The following is a 19,508-nucleotide window of genomic DNA, read 5'->3' as shown; positions in this document are numbered from 1 at the left end:
ACGGACCCCACTTAATCCGCACAGCGACAGCAATACCCTCACAACGAGAAGACGAGCCCCGCGCCGACGCGTGCGTCTCGTCCCCGGCGGGGCGCCGGCGCCTGCAGCGGAGCCGGCCCGGCACGTGCGCGGCAGGGGGCGCGCGTGCGCGTGCGCGCGGCGCGCGTTCGCTTCCGGGTGAGGGCGGGCGCGCCGCCGAGCGCTTCCGGGGCGCGCAGCGGTTCCGGCTGTGCGGGCCGCGCCGCGGCTGCTGGACCCGGGCGCGCGGAGGGCGCGAGGCGGCGGCGGCGGCGCGGGGACTCCGGGCCCCGGCGGCGGCCCATGGCGCGCGAGGCGTGAGGCCGCGGCCTGCCCGGGGCTCGGGGGGTGGGGGGCGCGGGGCGGGGCGATGGATAAACTGACCATCATCTCAGGATGCCTCTTCCTCGCCGCCGATATCTTCGCCATCGCCAGCATCGCCAACCCCGACTGGATCAACACCGGGGAGTCCGCGGGTGAGCGGCGGGCCGGGGGGCCCGGGAGGCCGGCGTGGGGACGGTGACCGGGGCGCCGGGGACCCGGGCTGCGCCGCGCCGGCGGCTCCCGGCCCTGGGGTCGCGCCGAGGGGCGACAGCCGCCCGGCCTCACGGACCGCGGAGGAACCAGCGTCGTCCTCGGTTTCAAAGGGGAAAGTCCGGGAGGGAGACGCGCGGGAGGAGGTGCGCGGGGAGCGGCGGGGAGGCCGCGGCCGGGGCGGGGGGCCCGGGGGCCCGGCTGCCCGGCCCCTGCCCGCCGGCGGCGGCGGCTGGCCGCCCCGCTCCCCTCTGAAGTCCCTGCGGTGATCATTCGGCCGGGTTTTAGGCCCGGGAGCTCCCAGCCCACTTAATAATAAACTTCGCGTTAAGCAGCATCTCTCACGGAGCGCCGGAGCGATCTCAGCAGTAGTTGCAGAACGAAACGCCGCATCCGAGGGGCAGCGGGGCCCGCAGGACCGCTGCCGGGCTGTCGGCGGGCTGTCGGCGGGACAGAGGCGGCATCTTGCCGAGGGGCATCCCAGGCGACAGCCTGCACAAGGCTCTGCTCACCCGGGGCCACCACCACGTATGCGCACTCCCTCGCGCCCAGACCTGTGACACCGAACCGTCATTAAGGTCACAGCTGTCTGGGAGCCGACGGAAATTAACAAGCGGGCCGGTTTTCTGACCGCTTGTTCGGTGCAGGTGGAGGGGACGCTGGGGGTTGAGGATGTCAGGCTCCCTCCGTGAGTAATTCGTTATAAGAATGATTGCTGAGCTGTCAGACTGCTTAAGTATTACTTATGGTTCTGTATTTATCCTGCAATATTTTTAGCTCTTAGGAAAAAAAAAAAAAGCTGTAGCTGGGACATTTGTTGCTTCCTCCTCCCTCCCTTCTCTCCCTCATGTAGACCTAGTAACACAAAATCGTACTGTCAGATTTACTGGTTATTAAAATGACACTCTAAAAAGTTCTCCTTTTCTTGCCCAGACGGTTTTAGCAGAGCTGTTAATTGTAAAAGCATAGTGTATCAGCATCATGTGACAGAGGTGTCAGCTAATGCTGTGGTGGCAACCAGATTGCAATAGGCAAAGGTATGAAACAACACATCCTACACCTTAAACACAATGTTACAGGTCAGTGACATCTCAGTTTTTAATTGTGAAGAGTATAAAGAAAGTATCAGAACGGTTTGTGATTTGGTGGAACTATGGGATATATTTCTGAAAATGTTGGTGACATCAGCATTACCAGTTTGTAGTTATGTGTGTGACATCCAGTTCATGATCTGTTCTTGTTTTTATCCTAATTGTGTGTGCAGTGACTCTTTCTATGCGACTTTTTTTAAAGGCTGTCCTAAATGGCAAAGAGGTTTCACTGTTTTAGCAGGAAAAGTCCTTTCTGCAGAGAAGTTTCAGATAGAATCCTATTGCATGAAACAGACTGAATTTCCATGGGAAAGATACAGGTGAGAGAAGGAACTGTTACCTGTGCGGGAGAAGGAGATAAGTAGAATAACGCTCCTGAGAAGGCGGGAAAGGGCCGCGTTCAGAGCACCGGGGAAGGGTTTGGCTCCCGTATTCTAAGGAGAGCAAGGGTCAGATGAGTACACCTTCAAGCTAGTAGGCTAAGCCTTCTGCTCTGAGTCTCCGTGGAGATGGTAGGGACAGAAGTCCAAGGTTTGAAGGAAACAGAAAATACTGGACCTCAGTAAGTAGTTGCAGAGAGAGCATGCCATCCGGTGGCACAGTAAGAAGGTCTAGGAGCGTTGAAGCCTCCTTGAAGTCGGTGGTCACGAACATGCGGCGTGATGACCCATCGCCAGCTGACCTTCTCTGGGAGTGCTCTGCTGCTTCGGGACCAGTGTGTGCTGAAAGCCAGAGGAGGCTTCGTTCAGAGTTGGGGTTTGCCAGCTCTGCGCCTCAAAACGACAGGCGGGCAAGGGTGTTTAGGGCTTGATGGTAATGCCGTTATCATGATGCCTCATGGAAGCACAGCGGGGTCAAGAGTAAAAGCGAATTCAGAGCTGATGGGTTGGGCCATGAATAGCAGTTGGTATGTGGTCGGTGGAAGAAGGGACCCAGTAGATCGAAGACCTGAGCAGGAGTGAGTGATACGGCACAGGGAAGAGCGGGGAGTGTCCAGGTACATGGCTGAAGTGGAGCGGGACAGGTGATTTTTTCTTAACAGTTTCCCTTGCCATCTCAGGATACCCTTTAGTTAAATACTCTGTAGCTAGAAAGGAGATAGTAGGAAAATTTTCAACTTCAAATCTAACCCACATTTCTTACCTTAACTATGTCAGACAGTAAGCCCAGGACTTAAATAGGATAATATGTTTCTTTGTTCATTCTTGTGTTTTTGCACTGTAATAGGATGTATCTGAACTTTGCCAGTGCTTGGTTGGGCTTGTGTACTCACTTTTACCTGAACAGACATCCATTCTTTAGTTAAGAAAGAAAAATATCAGTGCAGAGTTAGAACTTCCAAATCAATGAAACATTTACAGGAAGTTCAAATAAAATCTCAGAGGTGACAGAACTAACTTTATTCTAAAATCTGCACAAAAGGGACTTAACCTGGCAGCAAAAAAAGTTAACGTGTTGGTTCTCTTTGGTACATTACATGCAACGTATAAAAGTTTTGATTGTGAGGTTTTATGATGATTTTTAAATGGACAAAACCTATTTTGAAAATAGAATTCCTGGAGCCAAAAAGTTCTGCAGAATGTACTTGTAAAACCACTGCAGTGAACTACTAAGGATTTAAACCCAAACTTCATCACTTCTAGATCTGTGACTTTGGGCAGTTTACTTAGCCTCTCCCTTTACAGTTCCTCCTCTGTAAAGTAGGGGCAATAATGGTACCCATTTCATTGAGTTATTGTGATGATTGCGTTAATCCGTGTAAAACCCATAGTAGGTGCTCAATAAAAGTGAGGTCCTGTCGTCTTGCCGCGTTAGTTAATAATAGCAGGTGTCAGAGCCCCAGTTTTGAATTAAAGCTCAGAACTCGTTACTGTGAGAACAGACATGTTTATTAGGTGTTCTCGAAAATAAGAAAACACCTAGAATAACATGGCCAGGCTTAGCACAAATCAAATACATTCATTGTCTTCCTTCTTGGCTTCGGACCTCGCCATCAGTCTGCCTGCTCCTCCCCTCTCAGCCTCTCAGCTCCGCCTTCCGGTCTCTCCACTCCTCAGGTTCTACATGAACCACGACAAAAGGAAATAAAATGTTCAAGAACAAACAATCAAACGGATAATGTGCTAAAATCCCCACTAACACGCTATGTGATAAGATTGTGGCCCACGCTTCTGAGGGCAGAGTTTTTGTTCATTTCCATCGCTGTGGTCCAGATGCAGAGAAAGTGCATTCCTCTTATTTTCATCTGTGTGTGGTAACATTTCCTGAGCTCGTAGACTGTGCACAGACTTGTGAAGATACGGTGAAATGAACATAGATTACATCAACCGAACATCAACAGCAACGCCTTTCATTTTATACGATGCTTTATAGTGTTTAAAGCACTTTCACATTGCCGACTTGATTTGATTCCTTAGGCTCGCTTTATCTGGCCAATGGATAGTCCTTTCCACATTTTTCTCACATAATCAATGCTTTGCATGTGAGATTTGAGTGTCTGTGTTAAACCCCCTTCGCGACAACTCGTCATTGAAGTACTACCTATATCTTATGCGTACCTTTTATGGCCTTAAATGAGATTACAGTTCTTCAGTGCCTGAAATTTTTGCCAGATTACAGGATCGGGAACGAAGGAGATTGGGTGTCACTCTTCCTGTGGTGGCCCTTGCTTGGTATAACCCCCTGAACCTCACTGTCACTGGTTTCTCATCCCTAAAGAGAAACTTTTTGTGAAATTTTTTTTTTTAGTTTTGAGTTAATTTTAACAAGATCAACGATTAAGCAGAGCTGCTTCTGTTAAATGTAGATCATCTAGAGCTCACTTGATCAAGGCATGAGCCTTTACAGCAAGGGTTCCAGTGATCGTTTGGGGTTATACCGTTCTCAGTCGTCCCTGATGGATTTGCCTAGTGTTCTTTATGAAGATTTCCAGATGTTCCCCCAAAGTCTCTTCTAGCATGAAGGAACATCTCCCTTATGTGTAATCAAGATTTCTCCAGAATTGGCGATCATATCCACATTGCAGTTTGTCACACGGTACTCATTCCTGAAAACATTTTCATTCTTGTCCTTTTTAAAATCGCTCAGATTGGATGTGCAAATGTATAAAGGGTCTTAATAACTGATACCCTCTTCCCTGCTTGTATTCTGAACTAATCGAGGGAAGGAAAAGAATAAGGCGATCAGGAGCCAAAATGTTATTTTATTCCCGATAAGGAGGTTGTTGGGGAATGTGGCTTCTGTCTGTGAACGGGCAGCTTCCTCTTACTGGAGCTCCACAGTGAGCGGACCCAACCACCCAGCCGCAGACAGGACGGGGGCCCCGCGCTGTGTGACTCTCAGCCTAAAGGGCAGAGACAGCGAGCGCTCCCAAGGGCAAAAGGCTGGGCCACATATGCCCCGTCTTTTCTCCTAAACTGCCAGTCAGATGAAGTCATCCCTCCCGACCTCGACCTCGGAAGGATGGAGAGAGAGAACACAGATAAGCTCAGCCTTGTTCTCACAGCCCCTCCCCCACCCCACCCATCAGAAACAGGGAGAGAGCTTTACCTGTTTGAAACCTCAGGGATGGCTATCGTTTTGTGAGAAAGAGTTTTCTTTTTTCTTAGATATAAACTATAAAGACTGGCAGGTGCTTGGGGAAATGAAAGACTGCGGTTGTGTGTGGGCGGGTCATTTCCCACTTTATTACTTAATGCCGTCTCCACAGGATATCCTGGTAGACCTCAGACAGGGGACTGTGGCGGCTGACATCTGTCTCACAGGGTTCAGGATCCTAAGGTAGCTCCTGGCCTGCCTATCGAAGGTCCTTGGTTCAACGCATTAAAATTACAAGCTGCCAAAGCAAACCTGTTTTTTAAATACTAGAAAATTATTAATCCCTTTTTCCTGAACCGTGATGACAACTTCAGTGATCGCAAAGGTGCTTGGGCAGGAAGGAGCTCTGTGACACCAGTTGTTAAACCAACCCCATCATTCGTCACTTTGGATGTGACTTGTAGCAAAGGGCAGAATCGGGTTACCTAAGAGGGCAAAAATCTTGGCATTTTGTTCTCTTTCATTTTAAAAAACATTAACACTTTCTTTGATGGCCTTTTGACTTTTTTTTTTAGTAAATTTTTTTTTTCAAGAGCAACTTTAAGATGCAATTCACATAACGATAAAATTCACCTATTTAAAGTGTGCGCTTTAGTGGCTTTTAATACATTCATAGTGTGCCGCCATCACCGCAGTCAGCACCCCGAAAGAAACCCTGTGACCTGCAGCCACGCCCCGCCAGCCTCCCAGTCAACCACCCGCCCACTTTCTGCCTCTAGATTCGCCTGTCCTGGGCATGTCCTGAAAATGGATCGCGTGTTACGTCGTCCTTTCTGATTGACTTCATTCACTTAGCATAGTATCGTCAAGGCTCATCCGTATTATAGCAAGTATCAGTCCTTCATTCCGTTTTATTGCCAAATATTATTGCCAGAGAAGTGACATGATTAGCATTATTTCAGCATATCAAATGGTAAGAACTGTGATAAAAAATTCAAAGACCTGTCTTCTCACAGTGTTCACAGGACGTCACTCACGGCACCGTGACTTTCACAGCGTAGGCCGCATTTCCCAGTATAAGATTAGATTCCCTGAACAAAGCATGTTTTCCCTTTGCAACCTCAGTTCCCGAAGTCACCTTTTTGCCGTTATCAGCAGAGATGTAGCCACCTTGGGATGAAGGCTGTACGCTGGTAGGCCTAAACGTTTTGGAAAAGGGGAATTTGGGGCCAAACCCATGGACAGAAGCGTGTGTAAATGGAAATCACTAGAAGGAAGGAAATGCAGAAAAGGAAATTACAGAGCGACGGCTGTCACTGCGTTCGTTGGGCTGGCGGGGCTGGTCGAATTCCTGTCCCTCGGCTGCCAGAGCCCCCTTCGGCACCGTCACGGGACAGACGCGTAGTGCGGCAGTCCCCACTGCTGAGCTGCTGTCACCTGCAGCCGCGGCGCGGGACCCGTCCCGACAAGCCCTGGGCGTGTGCGGGGCTCGCGCTGCAGCAGGGTGGTCCTGTGGGGCTGGGACTCAGACGTATCTGGACGCGATTTCTCAGATTCCCTTTATGAGCTTTCTGATTTGGGGCGCGTTACTTGATTTCTCGGCTATCAAATGGGACTGATGTAGTTACCTCGAAGGACGGTCGCGAGGAGATGAAACATGGCATGTAAGGAATTAGCACATGGTCTAATGCCTCCTCTCTGCTCAAACCTTAGTCGTAATTAGTACGTAAAAGATCAAAACATCGTAATTTTTAAACATTTCCCTTGTTTATCATGTTATTTATTTACATATGGCTTGCCTTGTTCTAAAAAGAGACTTAAGGTGACACGGTGTGTTTGAATACTCCTGAAACCCAGCTGGGGCCAGTCTGGGAGAGGCTGAAGTCGGTTGCAGTGGCAGCATGAGCTCGATGGGACGCGGGTAGCACCGAGACCCACGACCACCGGGTGTGTGTGTCTGGGGAACAGATTGGAGAGCTTTCCTAAGGGAAAGGCAGCCAAGCGTAAAGGCAGGGGCACTCAGGTTTCGGGGTCACACCAACACGTAAGCGAATCCAGGTCCCACTATTCACTAGGCACGTAATTGACCTTGGACTAGTTATAGTGGAGGGTTTTTACTGATAGAAATTACGTCATTCAGACTCGATCCACACTTCTTTCGTCATTTCCAGTTGTCACGCAGGTTCAGACCCCAACTTCCAGTTCTCCTATAGATTAAAGAGTAGTAACTGCAATGACTCGTGAACATTCTTTAGTTCAGAAATCGTCCTTAAATGCATACATTTAAGAGCAAGTAGTCAGTACAGCTTTACAATTGGAGCATCAGGAGTCACTTAGCATCACTTCGAAGGCTGAAAATAAGTTCGAAATACATGAGATAGCTGGTTGTGGAAACCTGGCAGATAGTACAACTGAATTTAGTTTTGTTAATGGAATAAAATGTTTTCTAGTTGCCATTAGCTTTTGTAATGCAACTGTATTTTTTTTCCATATCCTATTTCAGTGCTTGCTTAAGAAGCGGGCCACGTGGCATGATCATATAGGCGAAATCGAGACATGATGCAGTATTCCTATATGGAAATGTCATTGTCGAATTATAAGAGCTTAATCATGCAACTCGAATGGATAATTATTTAGATAGCGACTTGTTTTATAGCCTCTGAATAATTTAGGAGATTGCGTTGTACTGTGACAGCAGTGACAATATACAGGGATAAATTTCACATTTACAGCTTTACCTGTTTATGATGATTTATGTAAACATGACACATATCTTTTTAGTTGTCAGAATGTTTTATTTTCAAATGCAAGAGCTACACATTTTTTCCCAAGTACTTTCTAGAATTCTCTGCCCAACCAACAGCTAGCAGCTAGCTAGCTGCCAAAAAGTTGAATACTCAACAAAAGTTGATCCAGGTTTAGTGGCTGCATTATTTCATTCCTTATAGACTGTAGACCGATAAAGAATAATATCGAGAAAAGCCGTTGTCGAAATACAAGCGAGGTTAGGTAAGAACCATGGGGGACCTAAGCATCTTTGACTGTCAAGGTACCTGAAAACAAGTATCTGGATCAAAGTCACTTTTCAGTAATGTACCTCTAAACTTTACTGTGTGTTCGCTCATTGGCTGTAAATTGCAGGGAAGAGAATTCCTACCACACGCGCCTCACCAGATGAACAAGTAGAAGGTGATGTTCCTTTGGGATTTATGGCGTGTGGATTCGGGCGCTGCCGTCAATGGTGCTTCAGGTGGCGGGGAGCCTGTACCACCCAGCACGTGCCGTTTGCTTACGCGACATCTTGGTGTTCGACTCCCGTTCAGTTCTGAAGCCAACTGGCATTTCTTTGAGTCACTATTCTTTTTTTTTTTTTTAATTAGGAAACGCCTGCACTTTTCTGTGTGTCTCTTTATACCAGCTGTGCTATAAATAAAAGGTCACATTTGGCATTTTGACACTCGCTGTTGTGTATATTGAGCAAAAAGGCAGCTGTCGACTTTTAATATAGCTCTGTTCAGCGAGGAACCAGACCCGGCTATCCTGAGAGGTTCAGTGGGAGCAAAGAAAAATGCAGCCGTTGGGTCAAGTGAGAACACGGCGGCAGAATTGCGCCGGTGTCTTCATCTGCGGCGCGTCCGCAGTCAGGTGTGCGTTCACCTGGAACGCGGTCGGGCTGCTCTGCGCTGTCGTGATAGGAGTCCTTTGTGACGACGGCTGCGCTCAGGTTAGCTCTGCTGCTCAGACCGCGGACCTCAGAGTCAGACATCTCTGCGGCCATTTCGTTCACGGCCACTTCATTGAGAGAGGACCGTTCCCCTTGGTAAAGTACATCTGGAGTGTGCTCGGCCGTTCCTCGAATCTTCCCGCGGGAATGCCCGGTGCCCCTGGACAGCATTCCAGCCTCGCGCCAAGGGCTCCTCGGGGTCCGTGGGGTCCGTGAGCGTGGACGGAGTATTCCGAGGGATTGCATGCAAGCCGGTGGAAACGGATGCTATCCCTGAGGAACTGGTCTGTGTTCGGGAAGATGAAATTCTCCACACGTGAAACAAGTGTCAGATGTGAGTGCAGCTGCCTGCTTAGGTGGGCCAGGAGGAGCTGAGTCGGAGCGCGACAGTCGCATTTAGTGCTGAGCGTGTGAGCACCAAGGGGGACTGGCGCGTCCCCGGGCGCGCAGGGGGAGCGGCACGAGGCCAGGGCCCGGGAGGCGGCAGATTTCCTTTCCAGTCCGTTTCTGTACATGCCGTCAAGTCTGCCTTCCTAGCGGATAAGTACAGCCCTTCTCAGCGTGCTCTGTGACAGATGCTTTCTTAGGCCGTTTGCTCGTGTTGGCCGGTGGAGCCCGGCCAGCGTGCCCATGGGAGTGCCGCGGCCCGCCTCCCGGAGCTCCGGCTTGCCCGGGTTCCCACGGCGGGCACGTGGGGAGCCGGCGTTTGAGTCAGGAAGTCTCGCCCGGAGCCGCGGCACAGGCTCGTGCCAGAACCTTCCAGCCACGCTCCGTCCGGCTGCGAGCGGCCTCTCTCTCGCGTGACCTGTGACCTCCGTTCTCGCCCGCGTTACTGTCACTGCCGCTCAGCACCGGCTGCTCCTAGACCCCGCCTCCATTCTCACCTCTCGGCCTCTGCTTGTGGCTTTCATTCTCGGCCCGAAGCGGCCCCTCTCGCTTGCAGGTCTCTGTCCTGCCGGCGGCCTCCCCCCACAAGCGTGTCTCCACTGTCGTCATAAAACGGTTTTCGATCTGCCGGCCTAGAGTGTCCTCCTCCGCTGCGCCCGTTCACGGCAGCATGTCCGTACCACGGTTACCCGGGATTATTTACTTGCCCTGTTTTCTAGCGTAGATCTGATTTATTGAAACTTGGCTTCTATTCGGGCCTTGCTGTAGATGTTTCGTTTGGGCTCGAAAAATAACCTAAATGCTCTTTCTTTATTTTCATCAGCTGCAAGCTAGTTCTGTGTTCCTCCTTCATCCTCATGAATCCCATCTCCCGACTCAAAATGAAAGTGAGTGTATGTCGAATTCTTAGAGAATTATTTTATTCAGAAAGTTATAGCGAACAGAGCGTGGGGGTTGAAGTCAGAACTCAAGTTCACATCCTGGCTCCGTCGTTTGTCCGCTGCGTGGCCTCGGACGTGTTACTTGACCTCTGAGCTGTAGTCCCCTCACCTGTAGAGGGGATCGCACCTCCTCCCGTGCCAGGTGGCCGTTAGAGTCGGCCTGAGTGTGGCGGAGACACCCAGCGCAGTGCGGCATGTGCGGCAGCTGAGGGCCCACCTCGTCCCACGCTGGATCCGTAGACTGCGATCCCGCAGTCGCTTGCTCACCCGTCACCCAGTCCTCAACAGCAGTCCGAGCTTTTAAGGAGGGCACGTCGCGGCGTCCGGCCTGGCTGCCGCATCTCGTTTCCACGCACACTGTAGCGCGCCCTGGTCCCCACCCGGGTCTGCCTGGCCCGCCGCCGCGTGCAGGCGCCGTCCTGCACATCGCAGGGAACCGGGGCTGGGGGTTTTCCAGTGACAAGGCCGGATTTACTGTCCACATCCTGTGAGCCTGCTTCCTGCCGAGTGGGTCATGGATGTGTTCTGCGGCCCGACAGTGGGTCCCCGCACCTGGCTGAGGGTATAAACCATGACCCTGGGCTCACGAGCCCAAGTCAGGGTCCGAGTGTGTGGGCGAAGGGTCGCGAGGGCAAAGGGTGACTCGTAATCACAGGCGGCCGATGAGATGGCGGTCAGAGTCCTGTTCACTTGCTTATTGTGCACCAGACAATGAGAACCTTTATATTTTGCTCTCCTGTAGATGATGACTGAGAGTTTAATTTAAATTTTAAAAGTTATTCATTGAACCACTTGAAAACCCGTAGCAGCGAGCCCTGTTTGAAGCATGCAGACCGCCCCGTCAGACGTCAGGTCACCATCAGGAGTCCCGCTCTACACGGGGCTGAGGGGGTTGGGATCGGAGGACGGACGCTTGTATGTTGGAATGTCATCGATAGGGGACTAATCCCGGGAGCTTTAGAGACCTGTTTCTCCCGTCTGCCTCCTCCCCGTCTCGTCACAGAGGCAGGTGCTCCTTGCCCGGGAACCTGGTCTCTCTCTCGTACGTTTCAGAAATTCTTCAGTGATTTCGCTTTGTCAGTGGTAATCCTCATCACTTTCCCACGCTGTTATAGAATTGAAAAAATATGTACATATGTATGTGTATATATATTTCTTTGGTCATTTCAGTGGGATTTGGAGAAGAAAGTTGAGTAAATTGATTCACTTTTACCTCCCAAAGGTGTTTAATACATTTTCGTGCAGTCGATTTGGTCTAAGTAATATTTACAGATATTCCAAAGAGACCTAGTCCATATTTGCCTACGTTTTATTTTTTTCATTAATAGCGGGAAAGCTATGATACAGTGATTCTCCTAGGGTCACACGTTTCTGGGTCGGCCGGGACAGATTTAAGTTCCGCGGTCCCCACATGGCAGGACCACGTGCGAGGTCGGTCAGAACGCGGGAGACACGGCGGAGGGGCCGACAGCAGGGTCTGCGTCTCGGGCCCAGTTGTCCCTGCGTCACGTGCCAGCAGCGTGATCCTGACCAGCACCCCTCCGAGGGCTAAAGCTTTCACGTCTGTGAAACACAGTGCTTGGCACGGAGCACTGTGTACGTGAACAGTAGTTACTGGAACTGACTTCTGAGGATTCTTAGCCCTCGTCTTTTCAATAGCCACAGGCAGTTACCTTAAAATGGATCATCAATACAATGTGTTTTTAGGCTGCGGATGTAAATGTTACTGTGTTTGAATATAGATTCTAGTCCATGGGCGAATGGCGACGATTTTTACCTGATATAAGGAATAGTACCCCCACTGCCATGAAATGGGATGAGTGGGCGTTCTTTGGACCCTGCCTATGTTTTACATATTCGAAAAATTAAAAATGATGGGAAGAAGGCAAACCCTGATATTGAATACAAATTGAAACCATTGATAAAGTAACTACCAAAGAAAAAAGAATTAAATCAAGTGACTTAAACACAGGGCTCATCCTGTGCTCACTTAACGGGATCCAGCCTAGGGACAAAACAGACAGCAAAGGAGTCCTGAGCTTAGAAGGCAGCAAGTGCCCCGGAGCTGGCCTTCACGAGAAGCGCTATTCCCGTTCTGCTGATGGGGAACGTGTTCAGGGAGGGGAGTGAGTTCCCGGCATCCTTCCTGGGCGGTGTCCTGCTCGTCACACCACGCCGCCTTTCCTTTAAATGGTGTGCTGTTCAGGTGAGTCTCCCTGTGCTACCAGCCCGGGTTCCTCAGTGCCCCCCCTTCTTTTGTTGGCATCGTCTCTAATTATTAACCTGACACACATTTTCAAGAGCTTCTTAACCTCTCAGATCTCCTTTCTTTCGAGAATTTCATTCCATGTAATCATGCCAACCTTTTTGAAATCTGTCTTCCTAAATTAAGGGTATGTAACTCTTCCCGCCCACTTTACAAATTCTAAGATGACCTGACAGATTTTTCTCTTGATTCTTATTCCTTCTACTTTACCAATAGCTAGTTTTCTTGAGTTATGGCTGGTGTCAAAGTCATGATTACTTATGAACAGTCTGTTGATAGCTAAGCCTGGAAGTTGGCCGGGAGAGAGCCGTATTCTTAAAGACATGCATCTATTTGTGATTTAAGACATCCTGTGGTGGTCTGGTGTTGAGAGGGGAAGGGTATTAAAGAATGTAGTTGTTGGACCTGCATTTTTCACATGAGAGATACTAGAAACAAGTGTTACTTTATAAACTGATTTTGAAACGATTCATTCATTAAAGAAGGCAAATAAAAATAGCTATGAAAGAAACACATAATAACTGGTTGTTAAATGAACTCTGTGTCCTTTGCGAAGGGGATGATTATGGGAGAAAATACGTAAATGCCTTTGAGTACACAAGCTGCTAGTTTAGATTTTGCTAAGATTTAAATTGATGGGAGGGAATAAACTGTACAAGAATTTAGTTGAATCTTGCTCAAAGTACTTTGTGTAGTAAATCTCCAGACTCCTGTTAAAAATTTCAGCATTCAAAGACCCTCTTCTTGAATTAGCAGAATCAAAAAGGAATTGTTTGAAGAGTGTGGCTTTAAAATATTATTTTATACAACATACTGGAGAAATTGTCCAGAAGAGCTAGGCCCAGTATTTCAACAAAATTTTAATAAGGTTGACAATAAGATGAATTTGAAAAATTGTTTTTTTAATAAGAATTAAGAATATAAAAAGTGTTATAGTCCTTTATTAGATTAGCTGAATTTCTAAACACCTGGAGAAAATTATTTTAGTATTTCCATTTAAAGTAGCTGTTTGCGGAGTGTGTAGAAGTCAGTGCTCATGAGACCTCTTTGTTGATGTTTCTAAGGTTTTAAATCTCCGAACGAATATTTAAGACATATTAAACTGTTGTACAAAATAGCAAAATTTGAGCATACCTGGAGAATCAGACCTAGCTCGTTGCTCTAACTCCAGCTGTTTGTCCCTGGTACCTAGTTATTTAGCCCTTTATCCAGTTTCCTCATGGGACTGTTTTGGGAATTAAATGGTGTGTATAAAGTCCTTACCACTGTGACCGGCACTAAGCGAGCATCCAGAATGTGGTGGCAGCTGTTGTCATTGACCCTGTCATCTCCTCCAGACTTCTGAGTGATGGGGAACAGAAATTCACCGTGAATGCCCTTCACTGTGAAGGTTTTGAAGTAGAGCTTAGGACGAAACTACATTTTTCTGGACCCAAACAGTTGCGATTCTGTTAGGAAAGTGAGCAGGAGAGCTGCCTGGTGCCTGCTTCACTTCTGCAGCCGCAAGACTGTGAGTTTCCGCCCTCGGCCCCCGCCCGCAGGTCCTGCCTCGGCGTGAGGTTTTCTGTGCTCCTTTGAGGATGCTGGCCTGACGGAAACCGTGGAGAACAGTCTCCGGGAGTCCTGGCGTGCCTGGCTGACCAGAACCTTTTGGAAGAACATCTGGATGCAGTTTCGGTTTTTAAAGTCTGTAATTTTTTAGGTCATTAAATTTCTGTAGTTCTAAATTATTGGTTTCATTTCTTTTCCTAGGTCGGGCGCATGCATTTTAAGAGTTATATGTCTTTCATCCAGAGCATATAAAGTAGGTTAAAATTGATAAAGTTGATAAAAGTCATTATCAATCAAATTTGCTGGAGTTTTTCCTTCTTAAGGTTTTCAGAATCTAATTATTCCAAACTCATACACACATATACATATGTACCTACATGTACAAATGCATTTTTCCTTTATTGCAATTTACTCAGTTGCATTAAGTAGTACAAGTTGTGATATTTGTTTGATGGTAATCATTGTAGCAATACTGGACCCTGGAATTTAGTGAGAGAAGATCTTAACGTCAGAAGCACGTACCCCTACAGCAATACCCGAAGGCTGGTTTAAATGTATTTCTAAAACAACTTTCCTTTTTTAATTTACCTCTGACTATCCTTAACCTCTTTTAAGAACTGTTTTATATATTTATATAATTGCGCGTCATATTTCCTTTCATTTTTTCCGTTTTGAAAGCCTTTCCCCAAGGCGGTAGAGTTACCTGTCGCGCCCCGTGTTCACACCGCAGCGCACCCCCTCGCGGCCCTGGGGCGAGCAGAGCTCTGTGTCCCCCTCGCTGCCACGCTCGTGTTCAAAAGCTGCAAAAGGCAGGTTGTCGAATATACATTCCTGGCATTTCGAATGCCCCGAGTTCGAGAGTGTGCTTGCTCTGAGCCGTTAGTACGTGATTCATAGCACGCAAGAGGCATGCCTGTTCTTTCTGAAGTGAATTGACATTTATAGTGCTCTGGCCTTAGCGCCCGTCTAGGGGGAAAAGTCTAACATACTTTAATGTCGTGTACATATTCCGAGATCTCATGGTTGAGAAAGTTCTCTTTTGCTTTTCTTCGTTATCCTTTCCTGTCTTGAAGCTTCTATTTCTCCTTTCATTTTATCACTCAAGTGTTTAGCAGTCAATTGACACTTAAAGCTTCTAGACAGAAAATGCTGTTGCATTCATAAAGGTTTTTAAGCGGTTATTGGCTCTCTTGTAGACATTTCTACGTTGCCATATTGCTAAACAACTTCACCCCCAAATTAATGGCAATCTAAAAAGACTGTGTCTCAGGTTCTTCTCTCCTTAAACTCATGTTTCTCCACCCCACACCCCCAGATTCTGGAAGTTTCCAAGCAAGATGGCTTATGAAGTCCATTCTTAAGTTGGAAGAAATCTATACAGAGGGTGTCTCTGTGTTGTTTTATTTTTAATTTCTTAATTACAGTTGACATGCAGTAATACATTAGTCTCAGGGGTACGGCACAGTGGTTAGACATTTATATAGCTTGCAGAGCCGTCCGCAGTCAGGCCGGTGCCCGCCGGCCGCCCTGGCCGCCGCGTGCCGCTGGCCGGGTCCCCCGTGCTGCACTTCCCCGCCCCGGGACCGCTTCGTAACCGCCGGCCTGCGCTCCCAGAGCCCTTCAGGTGTCCCACACAGCCCCCACCCGGCCTCTGGCACACATCGCTTTGTTCTCTGCATCTGTGACTCTTCCTGTTTGGTTCGTTCGCTTGTGTTTTAGATTCCACACGTAAGTGCGATCTTAATGCATTTTTCTCCGTCTGTCTGACTTATTTCAATCAGCACAACACCCTCTAGGTCCATCCGTGGTAGGATCCGTGGTTGCCACAGATGGCAAGATTTCCCTCTTTTTTATGGCTGAGTAGTATTCCATTGCACACATGTACTACACCTTTATCCAATCGGCTACCGATGGGCACTGTGCTCACCACTGTACCGCCAGCGCCACCTGATGGTCGCTTCGTCTGCTTCCATGTCGTGACTCTTGAGAATGATGCTGGCAGTGAACGTGGGGTGCATTTATCTTTTCATATCAGGGGTTTGGGTTTCTTTGGGTAGACGCCCGGAAGTGGAAGTGCCGGGTCATAGGGCAGTTCCATTTTTAACTTTCTGAGGAACCTCCATCCCATTCTTCACAGCCGCTGCCCCGTTTGCCATTCCACCAACTGAACACGATGGCCCCTTTTCACCACATCCTCGCCAACAGCTGTTGGTCGATTTATTGCCAATAGCCGTTCTGACAGGTGTGAGGCGATAGCTCTTTGGTTGTAATTCCTTGAGCATCTTTTCATGTGTCTATTGGCATCTGTGTGCCTCTTTGGAGAAACGTGTCTTCAGGTCCTCTGCCCGTTTTTAAAGTGAATTGTTTTTTGGTGTTAAGTCATATGAGTTCTTCATAAATTTTGGATATTAACCCCGTTTCAGATGTGTTATTTGCGAGCATCTTCTCCCCATCAGCAGGCTCTTTCCGTGTAGTCGGCGGTTTGTCTCTGCTGTTTCGGACCCGAGGGGGAACCTGTGCTCTCCACCCCGCCTTCGCCCCGGTCCGGAATTGGTAACGCGTCGAGCCTTAGTCCTCCCTTAGGGCTGTTATTTTGCACACTCGCCTGTACGTGGACGTCGACTGGGATTCCGAAGCTATCGTGCATCGCTGCAGGAATGTTCAAACCCAAGAAAGCATCCGAAAATCAAAACTATTTTCCAAACAGTGTGCGTGTATACGTACAGCTTACCTGAACCAAGCAGGCAATTATTTTTCCATTTAAACTTTTGCTTTGGGTGTCTGGACATAAACTTCTTCGTGCATGTTTCTGCGTAAACTATGCACCAGTGCTTTGACTGGAAATGAAATATTTCCAGTCATGCGAGACTTTTTTTTTTTAAGTATTTTGAGCTGATGAGTGGCCACAGAAGTGATTGTGACTCACAGTTAGTTTCTCCCATTCTCTGGAAACTGTTTTTTACCTTTCGAGGGCGCTGGGCAGTGGGTGAGGCTCAGCTTTAGTGAGTGCTCCCTGCAGTTGGGCAGGGAGGAGGCGTCGCGGGGAGCCCTGGGGTGTCTGACCAGTGGCTCCGCGGCGGAGTGGCGCCCAGGCCAGGATCTGAAGGACAGAGGGGAAATGGCCGGAGCAGGGCGGCAGGCAGCGCTGTTCCCAGCCTCGGAGCCTCGTCTGTTTAACCACAGTCACGCGTGAGGATCCCGAGAGCCCCGTGTGCCTGGTCGGAGCGGCTCGGAGGGAGGAGCGGCGTCGGGTGCGGATGGGGTCGCGGGGACTGTTACCAAGATACGGTTCCCGGGCCACGAACGCCGCCCATCCCGGTAAGGGCCGCAGTCCAGTGGCTGTCGTGCACCCACGGAGCTGGGCAGCCGTCGCCACAGTCGCTGTGAGAGCGGTTCATCACCTCGCAGAGAGACCTGTGCCTTCAGCCGTGACCCCGACTGCCGCAGCCCTGAGCAGCTGCTGATCTACCCTCTGTCCCCCGTATCTCCCTGTTCTGGAGATTTCGAGTACTTGGAATCCCATGGCGTGTGGCCTTCGGTGTCTGGCCTCTTTCGCTTAGCGTGATGCTTTCGAGGCTCGGCCACGGGTAACACACCGTGTGCCACTTACATTCATTGCCGAACGGTCAGTGAGTGGATGGACTTCACTTTGTTGGTCAGTCGGTAGACAGTTGGGTGTTTCTGCCTTTCGTAGCTATTACGAGTAATGCTGCTGGGAACGTCCGTGCACACATTTTTGCGTGGACCCCGTTTTCATTTCTCGTCCACGTAAACCTAGGAGTGAAATTGCTGGGTCGTATCCTTGACTTTTTGAGGAACTGTTTTCCAAAGTAATTGCACCATTCTATATCCCCACCAGCAGTTTATGAGGATTCTGGGTTCTCTACATTCTTGCAAATACTCGTCATCATCTATCTGCTTTTCTTTACAGCCGTCCTAGTGGATGCGACATCGTTTCTCACTGTGGTTTTGATTTGCATTTTTTTTGGATGACTAAGAACGTGAAGCATCTTTTCATATGCTGTCGGCGTTTCTGTATCTTCTTTGGAGAAATGTCTGTCTGACCCTCCGCCCACTCGTAATTGAATCATTTGCCTTTTTATCGTTGGGTCGTAAGAGTTCTCTCTATGGACCGGATACAGTCATTGTCAGACACGATTCGCAGATATCTCCTCCCATCCTGGAGGTTGTCTTTTCACTGCGCTTTTTGGGGCCAGAGTTCCTAATTTTTAAGTCCAGTTTTTCTGTTCTTCCTTTTGTGGCTTGTGTTTTTGGTGTCATATCTAAGAAAGTTGCCTAATCCAATGTCATGAAGACTTTTTCCTAAGTTTTCTTCTAGGAGTTTTGGGTTCTATATTTTGATCTCTTGCCCATTTTGAGTTGGTGTTTGTATATGCTGTGAATCAAATTAGGGCCAGATTCGTTCTTTCATTTGGGAGTATCCGGCCGTCCCGCCACTCACTGAAAATACTCCTCTCCCCCACTGAATGGCCGTGGCATCCTTACCGAGAAGGAACTTGGGCCTAAATGTAAGGATCCGTTTTGGGCTCCCGGTTCTGCCCCACTGGTCTGCCTGCCTGTCCTGCCTCCGCTGCGCCGTCGTGGTCACTGTAGATTTGTAGTAAGTTTTGAAATCAAGAAGGGGAGTCCTGCAGCTTTGTTCTCTTTTTTCAAGGTTTTTTATGGCTATTCTGGATCTTTTGCATTTCCACGTGAATTTTAGGACCAGCTCGTCAATTTCTATAACACCGGCCACGGGGGAGACGGGTGGGAACCCCAGCCGGGTTTCTGAGAAGGACCCCGTCGACTCTGGAGGTCGGTTCGGGGAGAGCTGTCTCCGTCTCCCCCTCCACGAGTGTGGGGTGTCTCACCATTTATCTAAATCTTCACTAACTCCAACATGTCGTAGCGTCCAGTGTGTGCAAGTGCACTTGCTAAAACACGTTTAATGGTCGACCTTGGGTTTGCACATTCAGAACTAACCCACGTCCTCTTCCAAATGACACTGTGCCACGTCGCAGGCGTGTACCGGTGTGTGCTCAGTTGCTCCCTGCCATTCCTTGTCACCGAGGCATACACTGTCACCACCGACTGCCTCGTTGCTGTCGTTATGAACAACCGTTGCCCGCGAGATCGATGCGGATAAGGAGCACGTAAGCCGCCGTCCAGCCTTCGTTTGCTCCCTCGCTCGCGCCGCTCCTCTGCGTCGGCCCCCTTCCCGGCTTGGGGAGCGTTGCCTTCTTTCTAGAGAATTCCTTCTGCTGTTTCTTACAAGGCAGGTCTGCTGGTGAAACATTCCCTCCATTTCCTTCTGTCTGAGAGAATCTTTCTTTTTACCTCCGTCTTCGAAGGACGATTTTGCTGGAGACAGAATTCTGCTCCGCCCCCCCCCGCCCCGCGCGCTCCGAGCGCCGCAGCCTCCCTTCCCGCGTGGCGGCCGTCGCCCCTGTCCTTGCCGC

General features: G+C 49.1%; 1 protein-coding gene across 2 annotated transcripts in view; it reads left to right on the top strand.

The window, feature by feature from the left end:
* The first annotated feature begins 306 nt into the window (after positions 1-306).
* The window catches only part of MOSMO (modulator of smoothened), a 44,010-nt gene continuing 24,808 nt past the window's right edge, over positions 307-19,508 (top strand). The window contains exon 1 of one of the 2 annotated variants that reach the window (XR_004952513.1): positions 307-494. Coding sequence is in view for 1 of the 2 variants with exons in the window: in XM_016155493.2 (XP_016010979.1) it covers positions 389-494 (106 nt within the window). In the remaining variant the exon portion in view is untranslated. The remainder of the gene's footprint in view (positions 495-19,508) is intronic. The other variant, XM_016155493.2, reaches the window with a different exon arrangement.

The sequence above is a fragment of the Rousettus aegyptiacus genome, unplaced genomic scaffold, assembly GCF_014176215.1.
Source record: "Rousettus aegyptiacus isolate mRouAeg1 unplaced genomic scaffold, mRouAeg1.p scaffold_m13_p_8, whole genome shotgun sequence".
Classification (NCBI taxonomy): Eukaryota; Metazoa; Chordata; class Mammalia; order Chiroptera; family Pteropodidae; genus Rousettus; species Rousettus aegyptiacus.
Note: the sequence above shows the minus strand (reverse complement) of the source record. Positions and strands in the feature narration are given on the sequence as shown.